We start from the raw sequence: 18,296 nt of genomic DNA, 5'->3' as shown, positions 1-18,296 counted from the left end.
CCAAAGCCTCACACACACACACACACAACACAGCGATATCTAGAGAGCCCTCGACAACTCCCACTTCTCAGCATCACCATCTCTCTCTCTCTCTCTCTCTCTCTCTCTCTCTCTCTCTCTCTCTCTCTCTCTCTCTCCCTCTCTCTCTCTCTCTCTCTCTCTCTCTCTCTCGGGCGCCTCGCTGGCGTTGGCTCGGGCCGATCCCGTTAGGCGGCGCATGCGCGCGACTAGCTAACCTCCCTCCCCCACTCCGCCGCCATGTTTTTTGAGTATCCCGAGAGCCCCCGGGTGTCGTATATAGGCTCCGCCCAGCGCAGCTGGCTCACGACGCCTCTGGGATTTGTCGACCCCTCGGACCAATCGTCGCCTCGCCAATAGGCCACCCTCGCGGCCCCCACCAGCTCGCCCACGTCTGCCTCCCGACCAATCCACTCGCGGGAGCTATGGTGGGGTCACAGCGTAGAATTTTTAAGGTCGGCCGAGTGTGGTGGGGAGCGAACAACTGAGCCACGGACGAACGGCCGCGCCGCTCTCTTCTGTGTGGATCGGCGCCGCTCCGAGACGACTGCAGGGAGGAGAGACGCCTGAGAGAGACAGAGCAGTAGCAGCAGCGTTCGCTTCCTCCGTGTGTAGCTGGCCTCTGTACAGTATACGTGCGCACTCGGCCCGACGGGTATAATACTTTAACGGGGGCCTCCGTTGCCTTCCACGATATTTTCCAGAGAAAAAGTGCCGTATTACATATCAAAGTACAGTGTGACTTCCGGTAACGAGCCTGCTCGAATTATTTCGTTTGTTTTCGTTCTTTAAAGCGCGCGTGTGACATCAGCTCGCCTCAGGATAGACAGAGACAGAGCGAGAAGAGAAATGAGTGCAGTGTACTGATTAACCGTGAAGTGAACGAGTATTCCGACTATACTGTCAGATACGAAAGTGAGGTGAAATTTCGAAGTTGATTAAGTAAGAAGTGGCAAACGACAAGCAGTGCGAGAGTGCGAGAGAGACAGAGACTACTCTCAAGCTGGTGTCCAATGCGGCGGCTCTGTGTGCGTGAGAGTCCGACTACTGCTGTACTTCAAAACGTGCCAAGGTGTGACTGCGCAGGCGCACTGTAAGTATCGGCGTACAATCCGCTGACTTCCTTCTTTTACATCGTTTTTCACTCTTTCTCTATTTCCTCTTTTTTTTCATTCGCCTCGAATTTCCATATACAGGCGTGCATAACACACAGACACTGGCGACTAATAATCTCGCGCCGCGGCACCAACTCCCCACTCCGATCTCAATAAACTCTGGCATTCGTTATCGCTCTGGCAGCGCGACTCTGCGAGCTCCTCGCTACATTATTTATTTTTCGTCTTTTATATATACCGTCGGGTTTCACGTCCCTCCTACTCTGGCACGGCTCCGAGAGTATCGTGTAGTTCATTCTAGGTTAGGTTATAGCGGCTCGACCGGTAGTGGGGAGGGCGAGAGGGCGACGGGGGAAAGCACTCTCTCGCCAGTTCCCCCTCCCTCTCCCCTTTCCGCCCCCCTCTCGGCGAGGACCTAGATGTACACAGAGAGCGCGCTCAGCAGAGGCGGCAGCAAAGCAGCGAAGAGAAAGAGAAAACGAAGGAATAAGCGCGGAGAGAAAAAAGAGAAAGTGGAGAGACAGCGAGAAAGAGGAAAAAGGAGAGCGCGGCCGCTCGTTAGACATGCCATTATTTATCCATTCGCTCTCTCGCGCGCGCAGCGTGTAACGCTTCATAATGCATCGGCTAACCTTTCCTCTCGACCTCGACCGAAGAAAGAGAGAGAGAGAGAGAGAGAGAGAGAGAGAGAGAGAGAGAGAGAGAGGGAGAGAGAGAGAGAGAGCGCAGAGGGACAGATAGAGTCGTTGTACATACAGTGCCAGAGCACACACAGTCACGGTGATAATGCTCCTAACCTCCAAAACTGTTACCCAATGCGCACTCGCGCACACACGGAGGTTCGCGCTGTCAAACGGGCTTAAAGCGGAGATGCTACGACGACGATACTCCATACCTATACATATATGTATACACACGTACATACATGCATACACTTACTCGCTCGCTCGTGAATGCATGCGTGTCCGCGTGACTTGAGTAGAACGCGATGGCGAAAGCAGCCGCGTGCGTGCAAAGCCCCGTCTCTTTCTTTCTCTCGCTCGCTCTCTCTCCCTCGGCACATTATTGTTGTTATTATACGGGACGAGATGATTGCGGGACCCCTCGCCATGGCGCAGCAACGTCGAGATGCGTATCCATGTTGCCAGAGGGAGATGGAAGCAGTTCTCCGGGAACCTCCCCCCCTTATTTTTCATTCGTCTCTGCGCTGTCTTCATTCTTTCGTGGCGGCCCCCTTCTCTACGTCCCCCCACACATATATTCTCCGTGTGCCGCCTTTATCCCCCTTTTTTACCGCGTGCGCCTGTGTGCGAACCTTTCATACCCCCGCACGCGCGCGCGCGCGCGTGTGTGTGCGTGTGCGAGCGTATGCGAGTACCTATAGAGAAAAAAAGGATCGTCCATCTCTTCTCCCACCTCTCGTCCGCGGGTTCGCTTCTTTGCTTTCTCATCTCGTGCCATATTGTCTTCTGTCTCGCTCTTTCCCGCGCCCGCTGTGTGCTGTGCCTGGATGCGTATGCTTGCGTGAAAGAATATAAGAGTTGCACTGTGTGGACTTCTCTTTTTTCCAACCACGTAATGTGTGCGTCTATCTCTCTTGCTTTTTCAAAAACTTCGCTCTGCAGCACTTTTGACCATATGTTTTTATTTCAATTTACATGTTCACGTAGAAAGTGTATTTCCGATCGATCTTATAAATAGTTTTTTGTTATTGCTAAAAATACTTTTGCTGCTTTTACCTATTGACAAAAAATGCACATTAGCCGAATAAACAACTCTGTGCTTGATTTAATTTAAAGTTTTACAATAACTCGGAATTTTCTATTATTAATTTAAACGAGATAATAATAGTTTTTCTTTAGTTTAGATTACATTATAGTACTTTGCAAACAGCAATGAAAAATGATCGCAAATAAAAATTTAGAAGAGCCACAACCATATTAACACATTGATCTATCACCTTTAAACTCTTAACGCTTGGCCCCTTTAACAGCGATAAAACTGTACAAAGATGCACTGCGATTAGTTTCAATTTATTTTTAGGGAAAAAATAAGCATTGAAGAAGTGCTTTTGATACTGCACGAGTCATAATACATCCGCACATTCCATTATTTTCCAAACATTATTCGTTAATCCATTTAACACCATTTAAATACTACATATGTAATAATAACTAATAACAATCATAAATCGAATAACTGTTCTAACCATGGGAATCGTGGATGAAAATTTAAGAAGTTTTTTTGACTTTTTTAGATGTTAAAAAAAGCATTTTGGCTTCAATCAATATTTATTTTATACTAAAAAGTATCTGATGATACTTTTTAAAAACTCAATATGGTTATCATACCGTTACTGAGCAGTAAAGGCTGCAATACTCAAATATCATCATCACCCACACAAGAGTCCGCGTTGAAACGTAAAAAATGCTAATTTTTTATCGTGCTGACTAGCTTTACAAAAAAAAGTGAAGAATTTTTAGTATCCCTGGTAGAAATTGGCCGATTTAAAATGATGATAAAGCTAAGAACTTGATTCACGCTTTATATCCTAGTTCTTTGGCAGTTCTTAGATCGAGCTGTTTTTGAAAAGTAATGCCCAAGATAGTTAGTCAAATGACAACGTTTACTTGGCCCGGTTGGCTAAGGCGCGCGGCTATCCTTGTGCAGGGCTCAGGTTCGAGTCCCCGGTCGCTCGAAATTTTTCGAATGATATTTCGTATGCAAATCATTATTCTATATACTTTCATTAAAAAAAAAAAGACGAATACAAGCCTGCTAGTAATGATTTTCCAATTCTAACCTCGAATCGCCATTAACCACGTGCACCTGTGTCGTATTATTTCACCAACTACCTTCGGAAGAAAATAGTTAAGAATACTCAATCCAAAAACTGCCAAAGAACTAGGATAAAAAGCGTTACATTTTGTAACGAAAACTAACAAAGAAAACTATCAAGTTCTGAGATTGACAACCTCAGAACTTCCAAATAACTTGGATACCGTTTCTACCAGGGATATAATCAATTAGCCTATACAAAATATAAACGGCAATTCTATAACGGACAATACAATAAAAATTCGGTTCAAGAATATTGACACAATTACAATTTGGAACGAAGCTTAGCAACTGCTTTTACCTATTTTCTTTTATTTACTATCGATCTTGTAAATCCTTCTAAAAAACCTTGTCGAAAGTCTCTATAACTCATTAGAAGAAGATCCAGCTTTGTACCTTAATTACGTTTAATAAACTGATTCCTCAAACCTTTTAAGATTATCACATGTGTTCAACAAAAGTCTATATTAGAGAAATAAGCTATACGACTGTTGGGCTTAATTATTACGTGCAAGGAGCCGTTTTTGAAACCTAGTCAGTAGCCGTTTCCCAGAAGATAGACTTTAATATTTTAAAAGTTAAATAATACGATAACAAACTAGTTTTGCTTCGAATACCTCCAGATCTTACCACCTTCAGGTACCGAGATCCAAATTTTACAACTCTATAAATCTACGAACCCAATTAGGAACAAAATCTGATTCAGTCGAGCGGTAAACAACCTAAAACTATAACTGCAAAAAATACTACCATAGCTTCACGTCCTGACTGGGACCACACAGCCCAAAGGAACCTACTTGGATCGAAAACATTTTTCGAAGCGCCATTAATTAAGCTTTGCTGTTTCCCATCAATCTATCTCTCTCGCTCTTTCTCGCTAGTCTTTCGAGCTCTTGCTATCCTTCTCTGCACTCTCCTCCGGGCGCCTGTTTCATTTTTTTTTCTATACTCCTCTTTCTCTCGGCCGGCAAGAGACGCCTCTCTCTGTCTCTCTCTTTCTCCCTCTCTCTCGCTCCCTCTAATTTCATCTCTATCACAGCCCAGCATCGCCACGCACCCTCGTCTCTCGTACACTTGCGCACGCACACACACATACACACACACACACACATGGACTGGTTGCGCATAGTTGTAATACTACCGCCCCTCGCCCCTCGACGTCGATTCCTTTGAACCGGTCCCTCCACTTTTCTCTCTCTCTCTCTCTCTCTCTCTCTCTCTCTCTCTCTCTCTCTCTCTCTATCTCTCTCTCTCTCACGCGCGCGCGCACTCTCACCGGTACGGCGCTAGAGCACGTCTTCTTTCTCTCTCGTTCGCTCGCTCTGCTGTCGGTCTCTCGGGGGACTCCCCCGCTGCGCGCACCGCGAGCCTCGTCCCACGAGGGGTTTCCATACTGCCTGCCTGTGCCTGGCTTTGTCGTTCTCGCTCGCTCGCTCTTTCGTCCCCTCTCGCATGCTTTTCTCGCTCTGGTTGTGTTGGTACGTGCTATAGCTCTCTCTCCATGTACGTGTGAGTGTGCGCTACGCTAATTATGGTGGCTGGCTGCGCCACAGCCGTGTAGCTCCGCTCGGCGCGTTCACGTTAGGCCTGGCATTTGCCGAGGGACGACATTTTGTTTTGTGAAACTTCCAAGATGGATCGCGAGAGCTCCAGCGTATCGTTCTGTCTCGCTTTCTCTCCCTCTTCCATTATCTTCTCCGTCTCCCTTGCTCCTACCACTCTTTTTAAGGCTCGCCGGTTGCAGACGTACCTGGCACTGAGTCGCCGCCGCGGCTCTATAGTAAACCTGTGTGCCCTCCTTCCATCCTGGGCCTGCTGCTGTTGTCTATCTCCTTCTCTCTTGCATTTGCGCGAGGATCCGTCTCTTGACTTTCTTCGGATGGGCTGATGCCTTATTTCCTTTTTCTCTCGTATTATTATTATACCTGCGGTCGGCTGAACTCGCTCTCCGACTCTCCCGTCCCTCAGTCCTGCTGAATAGTTGAAAAGTTCGACGTTTTTGTAGCTACTGTAGCAGCTGACTTATGGAATTTAGACGGTTTTTTAGCATAGTATATACGTCGAGAATGGACGATTTTGAAATGCCATTCAGATGGATTGACTGTGTTTCTTTGGAGTTTGTCCTCTTTTGAGCAAATAAGTCCACAATGTTGTTCATGAATATCAACAGGATTGACCTTCCTCTTGTTCGCACAACATACCGAAGTCTTGGATATCTTGTGTGGTTTAATTTAAGAAAATTTCATGAAACTCGAAAACTTTCAATATTACGAATTTTAGCAGAAAAATCAACTTCTGAAAAAATGACATGTATTCAATAAGAAATAAGAAGCATAGTTGCGGCCCAAGTATTTCGTATAACATTCCATATATCGTAAATATATCGATACAACAAAGAGTAGCCGAAAAGTTACATTATGCTCTACTGTACCAATGCAGAATAAAGAAAACTTTCTCCGAACGAACACATTTTTTTCAAAACGCCTCTACTACAATGACAGCTGCTCCGTGTCATCCGACGGCATCAGGTAAAAACGGTTTTTGACTTTCTTTTTCGAATGTATGAAAGGTGCTTTCAAGTTATACAACCGTTGCCCAGATATTTTTAGCAGTAAACGGGCACAATAACATTCATAATTTTATTTTTTCTGCTTGTCTTAAGAAAGGAGATGATGCATCGCTAAAAATATCAAATTGCCTACTTATAGAAAAACGATCTTTTTTTACGTACATTAACTTCTAACAGTACTCAATTTCTAATAGTTGAAGAATTTATTATTTTTTTTTAATCTTTAAAATGAGAGCTGTGATATTTAAAACATTGAAAAAATCGAAATATAAATCCAGAGATTAAAAGCAAAGCTTAAATCTGCTTAAAAGCTGCGTATAGCTAATGCGTCTTTCAACTCATTTCTTATCTTGAGTTTGCAGTTTCCAAATGAAAAAAACTGCGATAAACATCTGTTGTAATAAACTAATCATGTCGCCTAATATTTGTTCTTGTATTTGCGAAGATTTCATTTGTCTCCATACAAAGAGTATTTATTGAGCATTTTAAACAGCACATTAGATTCTTTATACAATCATACATTATTTCAGGCCAAAATTACGTTTAATTACAAATAATTTCAACCTTTGAAATTCATAAGGTTTATCTGAAATTCATGTATTAGACTCAGAAAAAAGTTTAAGATATAAAATATATGTTATAGAGAACCCTATATGGAAACCTTGTGTGCATATTTACTTTTGTAAATAAAATAGAGCGATAAGAACGTATACGGAATCAAGTACATCGCTACGCTGAAGAGAAACTAAATCGGCATTTGATTCGTTGTGTTTGCAATGCACATTCGTGACACTTTCGGGCGAATGGTCAAAAACCAGTTATTGCTAGTATACTCTGCACTAATTCTTGAACATACTGCATTTGCACATTTGATGTATATATTATTATATACAGGCAAGTGTTTATTTCGGCCTCACGGCCTAGAAACTGTCAGATAGCTAGGAGATATACCTAGAATCTGTTGGAATACTCGTAATCTTAAATCCACAATTAACAGTTAATTAGAGTTATGCAAGAACGACATACAAAGATATTCGTGTATTTTCTTATTTTTTCACTTTTTTTACCCGACTTCCCGTAGCACTTTCATAGCCATTAACTATTTTACAAGCTTGAAAATGCCTTGTAATATGTTATGGCTTTATCATTACTCTAATAAATGCGTAAAAACTGTCCGAAAATGCTTTATATCGCATTCGAAAAATAGCCTACTTTCGCCTATTTTCATTTCTACGAAATATTGACTATTTTTTTACTTTTTTTCATTCTCTTGATATGCTCATACTCTATTAATACACTAAAGTATGTAATTTGCATGCTTTCCATTTTTGCATGTAGTCTGTTGTATTATCTTTGAAAATTTTGCCGAACTTGAATCCGTATTAAAAAATTATGAGAGCAAGAAAAAGCTCTGAAAAATAAAATAAACCACGTAAGGGTAGTTCAAAATTTACACACAGATTGCACCAGGGCCTGGACTATTAATTTCAAGCCAAAGAATTAACTCGCAAACAGTCCAACAATACGCTATTTTACATAAAACAGTTGATTCCACATATTCGAAACTCGACTCGTTTCCATGTGCAGTGTTTCCATACTCCTCTACCCACTCACAAGATAGCAGAATAAGGTCCGGGTAGTAAAAAAAAAGAGAGAGACATGGAAAGAATCACATCACGTATACACATAGAAGGAAAATGGGCCCGTTGCAACGACTCAAGTTCTCCTATAACGCGTGTGTGACTCAACGAATTCGTGGGAATCGCGCGAACCGGTTTGCCAAGAGAGTATAGAGAACCAAGTATACTCGCGGCTGCACGGTCGGCTTTTGTATTTTTGCCCCGTCCGCGACATATATTTATGGTATACGCGGACACGTTTACGTTTATATATACATGTATACACGAGCCGCCAGCGTCGCGAGAGGTTAGGTCGCGACTTTCCTCGCTCCTGCTTCCGCCTGCGCGCGATTTTCTCGGCCGAGGCCGCAACCTTTACCCATATATACATATGTATGCATTTGAGCGCGTATACATCGTATATATATATGAAGAGAGACAGACAACAACGCGCGCAGGATGCGCCAAGTCGTCGCTCCCTACCCCCCCTCCCCCTCCCCACCTACGATATAATGTGAAAATGCTCTTATGATGTTCTGCGTTCATTGATTGGCTGAGCAGGGCTTTGAACTGATATTTTTTCCCTCGTGTACTTAATAATTTATATACCTGCCTTCAAGTACCTTCGAAATTTCTTTCGGTACTTTATGGCTGACACAGAGAGGATTAAAGGGCGCTTATTACTTCCTTTTTACCTTTTCAATTGAATATTCCAAAGGCATAAATTGTGGTATTTGCAATTTTGTCTTCAATAACACGTACTTTTTAAATTTCTACGAGAAGTATTTATATTCTTACGATATCAATTATGAGAGATAAGGCAAACTTCGTGAAATAGAAAACAAATGAATTGCAAATTCCAGCCATACATAGAGCGTCAATATTTATTTCATAGTGATTGTTCAATTCTTATCTAATAATGCAATATTCGTATGCATAGTCATCAGATTCATAATCGCTGTTCATACTCGCAAGTCACACAATGAGGTCACATGATGAGATTTGGGTAATAAAAAATAAAAATGATCGCACCTATATCGTTACCTGTACCATAATATATATTCAATTAGCAAGAATATACGAGAAAAAATCGTCAATAACTCATTTCAATATTGTAAAATAGTACCTAGTCGATGTATCGTCGAAAAACGTTGTAAACAGCTCGAGATCTGCTTGAACGGGGAAGAACAGATTTTTAAGGCTTATCATCGAACACGTGATAGGAAGGCGAGAACAGCGCTTTATTCGCCCTAAAAATAGTCTCTTCGCATAACAAGCAATCTCCCGCAAGATATTGTCGTGACGACTTAATACTAATGATACAGTAAAACCGCTATTATTTAATAATTATCGAATGCCACAAGTTAACTAAAATAAAAAGTAAGCATAAGACCTTCCTGGAAGAATATTGGAAGAATATAATAGTAAATAGCTATATCGAAAATTCAGTCTGAAATCCCGTCGGTCGACTACCTGCAGCGGGCGAATCTCGCATCCTCTTCCTAACCACGTTAGCAACGCCGTCGCACTGACATCCACAGAAATCTGAACTTTCACGAAAGTTAAAAAAAAATCCCGGGTCAAAATCTTTCAGTCAATTTAGCAACCACGTCTACGCCAAATTGAAGAAATTCCAAAAAAAGAACCTGTTCGGAAAAAAACATTCGCGCCAAAAGCCTCTCGGATTCCAAGAAAAATCTTCCACTCCCCCTTTCTACAAAAATCTCGCGCAGCATACAGACAGCCACTAACCACTTCAATACACAAAGAAGAAAAGAAAAAACAACCAAAACCAACAGAGCACCTTTTTCCTTCCCCCTCCCCCCCCCCCACCCATCAGTATCGAAAAGCCTCGAGAAATCGAAAAACCGCATCTTCGCACCTCTGAAAGTACTTATATACACAAAGCAAAACAAACACGCGCATCTATATAACCTTTTCCCCGCGAGCGGTAGCGTCGTCCCTTCGAGGTTATGTCTTGCCTACTTCCAGACGCGCAAACAGAAGCCTGTATGCACTCCACACTATGTATCCTTACCTCCAACTTCGTCCTCCAGGAAATCTTGATCCTCAAGCCCAACACTTTACTGTACACACCTTCACTAACACTCGGATGCCTCCTCACCTCCGCGAGACTCGCGCGCGAATGACCACGAGCCGACGCCGCCATGAGAGCAACTTTGTATAGATGAAAAAGGTTATCTTTTTGCTGGCGTATCGGCCGATTATTAAATGTCTCGCGAGCGGTGAGCGCCTCGCGGCGCCCGCTACTGCTCCGCATCTGTGCCGGATCTGAACTGCGGAGATTACCTTCTCCCACTATTCCGCCACTTGTTCTCTCTCTTTCTCTTTCTGTCGCGCTTTTTTGTTTTTCTCGCTGCTTTCGCCTGTGCTTTTTGAATATGCAGCCGAGCGCTGCCTGTTATCTTGATTTTCGTTTTTTATTGTACCGTGGACTGCAATGCCGAAATTCTTGGTGATTCTTTTTTTTTCGAAGGACTTCCTATACGGTTTTGTGAAATTTGACAATTTACTTTATTTTTAATCTTAAATTAAGCTATTAGTATCGTGTGTAAAATTGTATGTACATACATGCATGGATATTGAACTAACGCAGAGAATATTTTGTTTGTTTTACAGATGTAACATGTAAGCTAGTACGCAACAAAGTCATCCCAGAAGTTTCTTTGAGATTTCTCCAAGACTTGGCTGTGCAAGTCTATAGCTGAAATTCTCAGAAACAGAGTTCGAGCTGGATAGTTTGAGTTGGTGACCAATATGTCTGATAACAACAAATCAATGGAAATGGATCAATCACAAGGTCAAGCCCAACAGCAAAACCAGAATCAGCAATCGCAGCAAATGATAATAACCACCCACGAGATGCAGCAAAATGTGCAGCAGCAGCAGGCTCAACAGCAGCAGCAACAGCAGCAGCAAAATCAGGCCCAACAGCAGAATCAACAACAGGCAAATGGCCCACAGAAGCTGCAGACACAGGTCCAAGTCCAGCCGCAGGTGGCAGCTATAATGCCGCAGCAGCATGTACTTTACATTTTTGTTACTCCTTTCTTCTTCATCTTTTCTTTTCTTTGAATTCTCAAAGTGCCTAACAGTGATTTTTTTAGTCTTGATTGCACTTGACGATGAGATATGTAACTTTTGTATTGCTTGATTTTCGTATAAATTTTTGTGCATGGGACTAACAGTGCTGTATGATTATTTTATCTCTCTCTCTCTCTGAAATTATTAAGCAAGTTGAAAACATCTATCACTTATGATCTGTAATTATTTTACCAATTGATTTAAAATAAATTTCTATACTTTATGCAAACATTATGCTTCCGATATTCTATTGGTGCATTTCGAAGATTTGCATTTTAAAACACTTCAGCTAAATAGTAACATTATATTTAATTAAAATTCCAACTTTATAATGTACTCTAAATCTTGTTCTTAATAATTAGAATATAAATGATAGTTTATCAGTAGACTACTAACACAGTATAAGGCAGAAATCTAACAGCACCTAAGAAAAATAAACTGTTTGAGACTTTTAGAGAAGTTTAATTTTGAAAATTGAATCTCGTTTGTTCAAGATTTCAAATCAGCTGGTGAATTTGCTCATTGAATGAAGAAACAAACTGAAGATTCAATAGCTTTTCTCCAATATTCCCAGACCGTAGAGCTTCCATACTAACTTTATAAAGTTGCAGGACGCCGTGGCAGTGTCGATGCAGCACCAGCAACAGCAGCAGAACGTCGGCGGCGTGTCGATGACGCTGTCAGGTCAGCAGGGAGCCACGACCATCACGACAATGGCCGCCCATCCGCAGGCCGTCCAGGTGATCCAGCAACCCATGCAGAACCAGTATCACTTGCAGCAACTGTATAATGCCCAGGGCACACCTATTATCATGCCAGGAAATCTTCTAGCTCACCCAGCTGGTCTTAATCCTTCACCAATTCAGGTACTGTCTACGTTTCATTGACTGTACATTTTTTTTTAAAGAAAATCAACAGGTCTTTATTAAGATTTTATTATGCATCTACAGGTGCAGTTCAACAACTTGGCCGGTAAACCCTTCCAGACGGGTGCACAGCTAGCACCTCACATGTTGACTACAACTTCTACAGGTCAAGGTGGAACTCATCCAGGTGCAGGTGGAAAAGTTCAGGGCTTTCCGGCGGGTTACATACCGGTGCCAACATCGGCGACGCCTGGGGGCGGTCAAACCCTCGTCTTCGGACAGCTCGAGGTGCTGCCACAGCACCAGACCTCTATGACCCAACAGCAACAAGGGCAGGGCAACAACAAGAACGATCAAGTACAAAAAGTAATTAGACTTAATTGTTATTTTTCTTGGACGATTGAAAGAAAAAATAGAATGCTTATTCATATATGTTAATTGTGTGATTTCAGTACACGACGTGTACGGCTGGTGCGCCATCGGGTCAGAATCGGGGTATGCAATTTGCGCCCTGGCAATTCGCCCAGGGTATCTGGACTGGTCTCCAGCCTCAAACTCTGCTTACGGCGGCGCCAAACCAGATCTTCATCCGGGATCCATCGCAACCCGACATGCTCTTCCAGAGCCCACAACCCATTCAGACTCACAATGGTAAGTTTCGACAACGGTGTGTTCTTGTCAGCTATATTATGATTAATGAACTTATTGCTAATTAGCTGATAATTTCATAGCTCTGGCAGCCCAGCAACAGATCCAAAGCGTACAGCAAATCGCCACGGGCGGCAAGCCTCGAGTTATGAATATTCAGCAGCAGCAACAGACGAACAAACAAGGCGTTGTAAGCCAGCGTCCACTGAGCATCCTGCCTTCGTCCCTACAAGGTGTTCAGGCTGCAAACATCAGGCCCGCTAGCTCAGTGTCAACGCAGACGAATCACGGGGTCCAGGCAACGGTACACGCACAGGTAGGTTGACGTGCAGTCGGCATCACTGTGTACTCGTCTTTTGTGTTTTTCGTCGTTCGATTCTGTCGTTGTTGGTGGGTTTTCATTGTTTTTCTTGGCTTCATTCAGTTTGTGCTCCGTCAAATATCACGGGACGAGCGAGTCTTTGTGATATTTGACTGTGCGTAAGCATGCGACTCGCGATTCGTCTTTCAATGCCGAGTACCAGATCTTATTCTGAATCAAAAACGAACCGCAAGCCGCCACAAAGAATCACTCGTCCGTCCATAAAAAATAAAAAGAAAAAGAAAAACAAAAGCAACGATACGGGTTAATGCGACAAAGATCCAAAAATGCACGAGAGGAGTGAGAGAGGCAAGGGGTGTATATAGGAAAGGGATATATGTAAGGGCCAGCTTGTTTATGTTTTTTCGTTTTTGTTTTTCTTCACCGTCACACAATCGACAGAGCGGCAAAGGAGGTAGCGGCACGGGCAAAGGCCGGGGCAAGCCGGTGGTTCGCACAAGTCCCGGGCCTAACGCCATCAACGTAACGGTGACGAAGGCCAGCGCCGGCGGCGGCAATACGTCCAGCTCTACGAGCAATCAAACGCAGGCGGCGAAAAATCAAGCCGCGGCCGCCGCCGCTGCGGTTCAGCACGCGACGATGATAATGCAGGGCCAGCAGCCCGGTGGTAACGCCGGCGCGCAAAACGGCCCACCTAACGGCAAAATGCTCGTAGCCACGAGCACAGCTTCTGCGCAACCACCCGGCTCGCCAATGACCGCCCAAGACAAGCAAACATTCGGACAGCAACAAAACAAACAAAACGTTATGCAATCACCCCAGCAGCAAGCCCAGGCTCAGCAGCAAGCTCAGGCCCAGCAGCAAGCGCAGCAGCAAGCGCAGCAGCAGCAGCAGCAGCAGCAGCAGCAGCAGCAGCAGCAGCAGCAGCAGCAGCAACAGCAGCAGCAACAGCAGCAGCAGCAGCAGCAACAGCAGCAACAGCAGCAGCAGGCCCAGGCCCAGGCTCAGGCCCAGCAAGTCGCGGCGGCTCAGCAGCAAGCTCAGCTGCAGGCCCACCAGCAAGCTCAGCAGCAACAGATTCAGCACATCTACATACAGCAGCATCTGCAGCAACAGCTGCAGGCGCAGTACCAGCAGGCCCAGCAGGGACAGCAGCAGATACAGCCCAAGCCTCTCATGGGTGAGTTTGTCGTCGAGTTTTTTTTCTTTTTTTCTCGGCTCGCGATTTCCAAAAAAGAGCAGGAAATTCACCTGTGTAACGTGCACAAGCGCGCCGAGCGAACGGTGTATACGCACTTTCTCGAGCGAGGCAGCAAACTCGCAGGTAGCGTCGTAAAACGCGCTTCGGTCGGGGGGTCAGATATACGCGCGACGTCGTAAAAACGCACGGTCAACGAGCGCGTAAGCCTCCGCTGCGGCTGTTTAATTGCCGACGATTATCGTCGGGGCGATGCGCTCTGTTGAAAGAGTTTCCAGTGTATCTCGAGGGCTTGTTTATAACTTTATGATTTTGAAGTATTTATAATAGAGCCTGCAGAGACGGAGCTGTAAAATCGCGAGGGTGGGGGGGGGGGGATGAAAATGGCAATGATGCATAAATTATTGAGACTTCAGGAGGCTTTGGTAATGACTGCGACGCGTTTCACTTGGATTGATCGAGTCCGAGAGGCTTTGTATTTATTGAGGATGTGCGATAGAGAATCTCGTTGTTCTGTCTAGTTGATAACGCGCTGTCGACCGCGAAAGTATCGGCTATACCGATACACTGCATTCTCGAGATTTGTTAGTTTTTTTTTTTTTTAACAATACGATCGGTTTCTTTAACGTCGTGGTAAAATATTCTAAATTGAGTTTAAAAAATAACATCTCTCCGTCGATTCAACAGGTATGGCAGTGCAGCAGTCGCCACAGCAGCAGCAGAACATGGTCCTCGGCGGAGAGCGACCGATAATGCCAGTTGTCTCGATCAACCCGGCACTGATCGGTAACCAGATCGTCGGAGGTGCTCACCAGCTTCAGGCCCTGCCTATCGTAGGTCAGCCCACGGATCAGCTTCAGGTCGCCGCAGCAGCGGCAGCCGCCCAACAGCAGATGCAGCACCAACTCCAGCAACAGCAACAGACTCAGCAAGCGGCACCTAGCGAACAGGCGCCCAGTATGCCGATGCTGGTGACATCGCCCGAGAGAGCCGGTTCTGGTCAGGTCGAGTTGCAGATGATGCAGCAGCCTCCAGGTCCGCCCGGGACACCGCTCGCAGCGGCTATCGACGATGCCGCCAAGTTGGGCACGCCGTCGAAGAAGGACGCCACGGAGGATTCTAACACGGATACGTCGAACGCCAACGGTAATTCATTTGATTTTGTGAATTTTCCACTCTTTCATATCTATTCATATCTATTTGATGGGCTCGAATTCAAATTGCGAAGGAAGTATTTTTTTAAGTAAAACTCATAGATCCTTTCATATGGTTGCAGATGTCGATCAGAGGAATAACGCAAAGGACGAAAATCACGATTCTTCGATAAAGCCCGAAGACAAAGCGATGAATAATCCGCTGATAAATCTAGCGAACGCCGTCAACTCGATAACGAACGGTAACATCGGCGAAGAAACCACAGTCTTGGAGTCGCTGCCGACGACGGTCAGCAGCAAACAGGTACCACCCAAAGCGATGGTCAAGCCTCAGGTGCTCACGCATGTTATCGAAGGCTTCGTCATACAAGAAGGTAAGACTCGCTTTTTTTACTGCTTGAGTCTGGCAATAGTCATGATCTGAAATTCGAGTACTACAATAAACAATGATCACCTGCAGCTTCTGAACCATTCGCCGTAAATCGTTCGTCGCTCAATGGATCGATGAACCAGGAGGCGAACAACATAAGTAGAAATAACTCTGCGGACAAAGAAAATCACGAGGAACCGCCCAACAAGAGTAGGTTTTTTGTTTGGACTGATATGTTTTTAATGTTGCGTTTTATTATAATGAATTTTACTAACATGCAACTTTTTTTAATCCAGGAAAGAAGAATGTGAATTACAATACAGACGGAGACGGTGTTCAAGGTGGAAAATGCGAGGCGTGCGGTAACACATTGGACGAGACGAATGTAAAGCTCAAGAAGGACAAGAGATTCTGTTCAACAATTTGTGCTAAATCGTGAGTATCTTCCTACGACAAAATATCATTTTAAGCAACTTAACATCGAAGATTTATCGTGATAATAAACTTTGGAACTTTGATCTTCTCCAGGAAAAAGAAGGAGCTTCGGGAAGGCAATGACAAGCAATGGAATGACATGGAAGTTGACGCTAAGAACGACAACGACGCGATCAAAAAGAATGGTGAAGACAAGTCGCTCGCTAATCTAGCAAACAATGCGGCAATAGAAGATTCATTGCCGAAAATCAATCCTGTCAAATGGACGGTAAGTATTATAATTCCATATGCTTACAAAATAAAAAATTATTTTATCATATTTTATCATTGCTACTTTCAGGTTAACGAGGTTTGCGACTTTATTCGTAATCTACCTGGCTGCTCTGACTACGCGGAAGATTTTGCAATTCAGGAAATAGATGGTCAGGCCTTGATGCTACTCAAAGAAGACCATCTTATGTCTGCCATGAGCATCAAGCTTGGTCCAGCCTTGAAGATTGTTGCTAAAATCGATTCCATGAGGATGGATTCGACGACGGGCCCGACACCAGTAGCCGGTGGTCCCGTTTAGAATTTAAGAATACCGGCAGTGTGCGAAGTAATCAGTTGATAGAAAATTTCACCTAATCATGGATGGACAGGGAAATTAATCAACTACGAAGTACTTAACACATCGATACATCGCCGGGGCCTATTTCCTCGGCAATCACAAGCTGTACAGCAATATTGTATCGATGAGCAAAATGTTCGATAAAAAGACTCTTAGTGGTGTTACAGATATGTCGAATAAATCGGATCTATCGCTGTTTGTAATCGTCGATAGAGCGCTATGAACATTGTACACACAGAGATTAATGTAAATTGAAGAATTTCCGCATGACGAGATTAAACGTGATAGAAAAACTCTATATTGTTAAGTGTGTAATTTCAATATTACAGTGTCGTTTCAAATGATAATGAAATATAAGAAGTGACTAAGTGTTCATAACAAAGTTACATAGAGGGTATGTGCAAGTTATTGTTTCTTTATCCAAGAAAAAGAAAATAAATGACTCCTATTTGAGTGTATGAGTAAGAGCTAGTGCAAACATTCCGCTATATTATATTTCGCTGAGAAACAGACTTTAGGTCTATGTTTCTATGTAATATATTTCTTTTGTATTTCGAAAACTACGATTTCGACCGTGTAAATAGTACGAAAATACAGCGTATTTTACAGTTCTAAAATATTATTCTATAAAACTGCGTATACATGAGACTCATATACCGTATATGTAGTAAAAACATCTTAAATGCTCTCAAAACTATTTTTTTTACCTGATCAAGGTTTGCTTTGTATAAGACTATTCGTAAGGAAAAATCTTGTAAAGAAAAATAAAAGCTCATTTATCCCTTTGATGTAAGAAATTATTAGCATTGTAAATTATACAGAGGAAAATAATTTAGGTGCAATAATTTACATAAATCTTTAAAGAACGAAGACGAGTTAGATGACTTTTGGTTCAAGTAAAACTTTGATCATATAAAAAGAGAAAAATTGGAAAATACACTTGTATTTTAGTAAATAAGTGTACATATTAGAAATAAGACGTTTATTTAAATATAAATTTTATAATGTAAAATTAAGCTATTGAGCGATGGCTATTCTGTGCACTATCGTAATCATTATATATTTCCAACTTGCAAGAAATAAAGAAAAACAATATACTGTTTAGAAGAATCGTACTATTTTCACAATACACACAAATTGTTCTAAAAATCAGAAGTTGTGAACAATATAAAAGTATGAATATGTATCAATTGAAAAATTAAGAAGTTCAGTGATTGTATTTGTAAAAAATTTAAATTACTAATTCTTTTTATAAGGACGACTATTTCTATGCAATTTGGAATAAAGAAAAATTTATAAATAAAAAATATATATTTTTATTCAATTTCTTTCCTTTATGCTAATTATTGATTTGGACCTTTTAAATTATGAAGTCAATAAGCACATTATGCTTTTCGATTCAAATGGAAATGATATGATTTGAAAGCAT

At 42.9% G+C, this 18,296-nt stretch overlaps 2 protein-coding genes across 9 annotated transcripts in view; one reads left to right on the top strand and one right to left on the bottom strand.

Moving 5' to 3' along the window:
* LOC100115941 (D-2-hydroxyglutarate dehydrogenase, mitochondrial) overlaps positions 1-10,458 on the bottom strand; it is a 46,162-nt gene extending 35,704 nt beyond the window's left edge. Inside the window, exon 1 of the mRNA XM_031933585.2 lies at positions 10,198-10,458. The gene's annotated coding sequence lies outside the window, so the exon portion shown is untranslated. The remainder of the gene's footprint in view (positions 1-10,197) is intronic.
* LOC100116013 (polyhomeotic-proximal chromatin protein) lies at positions 120-18,186 on the top strand. 8 transcript variants are annotated; one of them, XM_031933578.2, is made up of 13 exons: positions 120-1,111; positions 10,800-11,204; positions 11,870-12,130; positions 12,215-12,496; positions 12,583-12,781; positions 12,862-13,094; positions 13,542-14,280; positions 14,986-15,444; positions 15,575-15,826; positions 15,913-16,032; positions 16,119-16,257; positions 16,351-16,525; positions 16,598-18,186. In XM_031933578.2, exons 2-13 carry the CDS (start codon positions 10,938-10,940, stop codon positions 16,826-16,828), a joined length of 3,357 nt encoding a protein of 1,118 aa, XP_031789438.1. In that variant the 5' UTR covers positions 120-1,111; positions 10,800-10,937; the 3' UTR covers positions 16,829-18,186. The 8 variants fall into 8 exon arrangements, with proteins under 8 accessions (XP_031789438.1, XP_031789443.1, XP_032453641.1 ...); XM_031933583.2 differs by having other exon boundaries at positions 10,800-11,159; positions 11,876-12,130; positions 16,598-18,174; XM_032597750.1 differs by having other exon boundaries at positions 11,876-12,130; positions 13,923-14,280; positions 16,598-18,174.
* Positions 18,187-18,296: the final 110 nt, after the last annotated feature.

This window comes from Nasonia vitripennis, chromosome 1, assembly GCF_009193385.2.
Source record: "Nasonia vitripennis strain AsymCx chromosome 1, Nvit_psr_1.1, whole genome shotgun sequence".
NCBI classification, from domain to species: Eukaryota; Metazoa; Arthropoda; class Insecta; order Hymenoptera; family Pteromalidae; genus Nasonia; species Nasonia vitripennis.
Note: the sequence above shows the minus strand (reverse complement) of the source record. Positions and strands in the feature narration are given on the sequence as shown.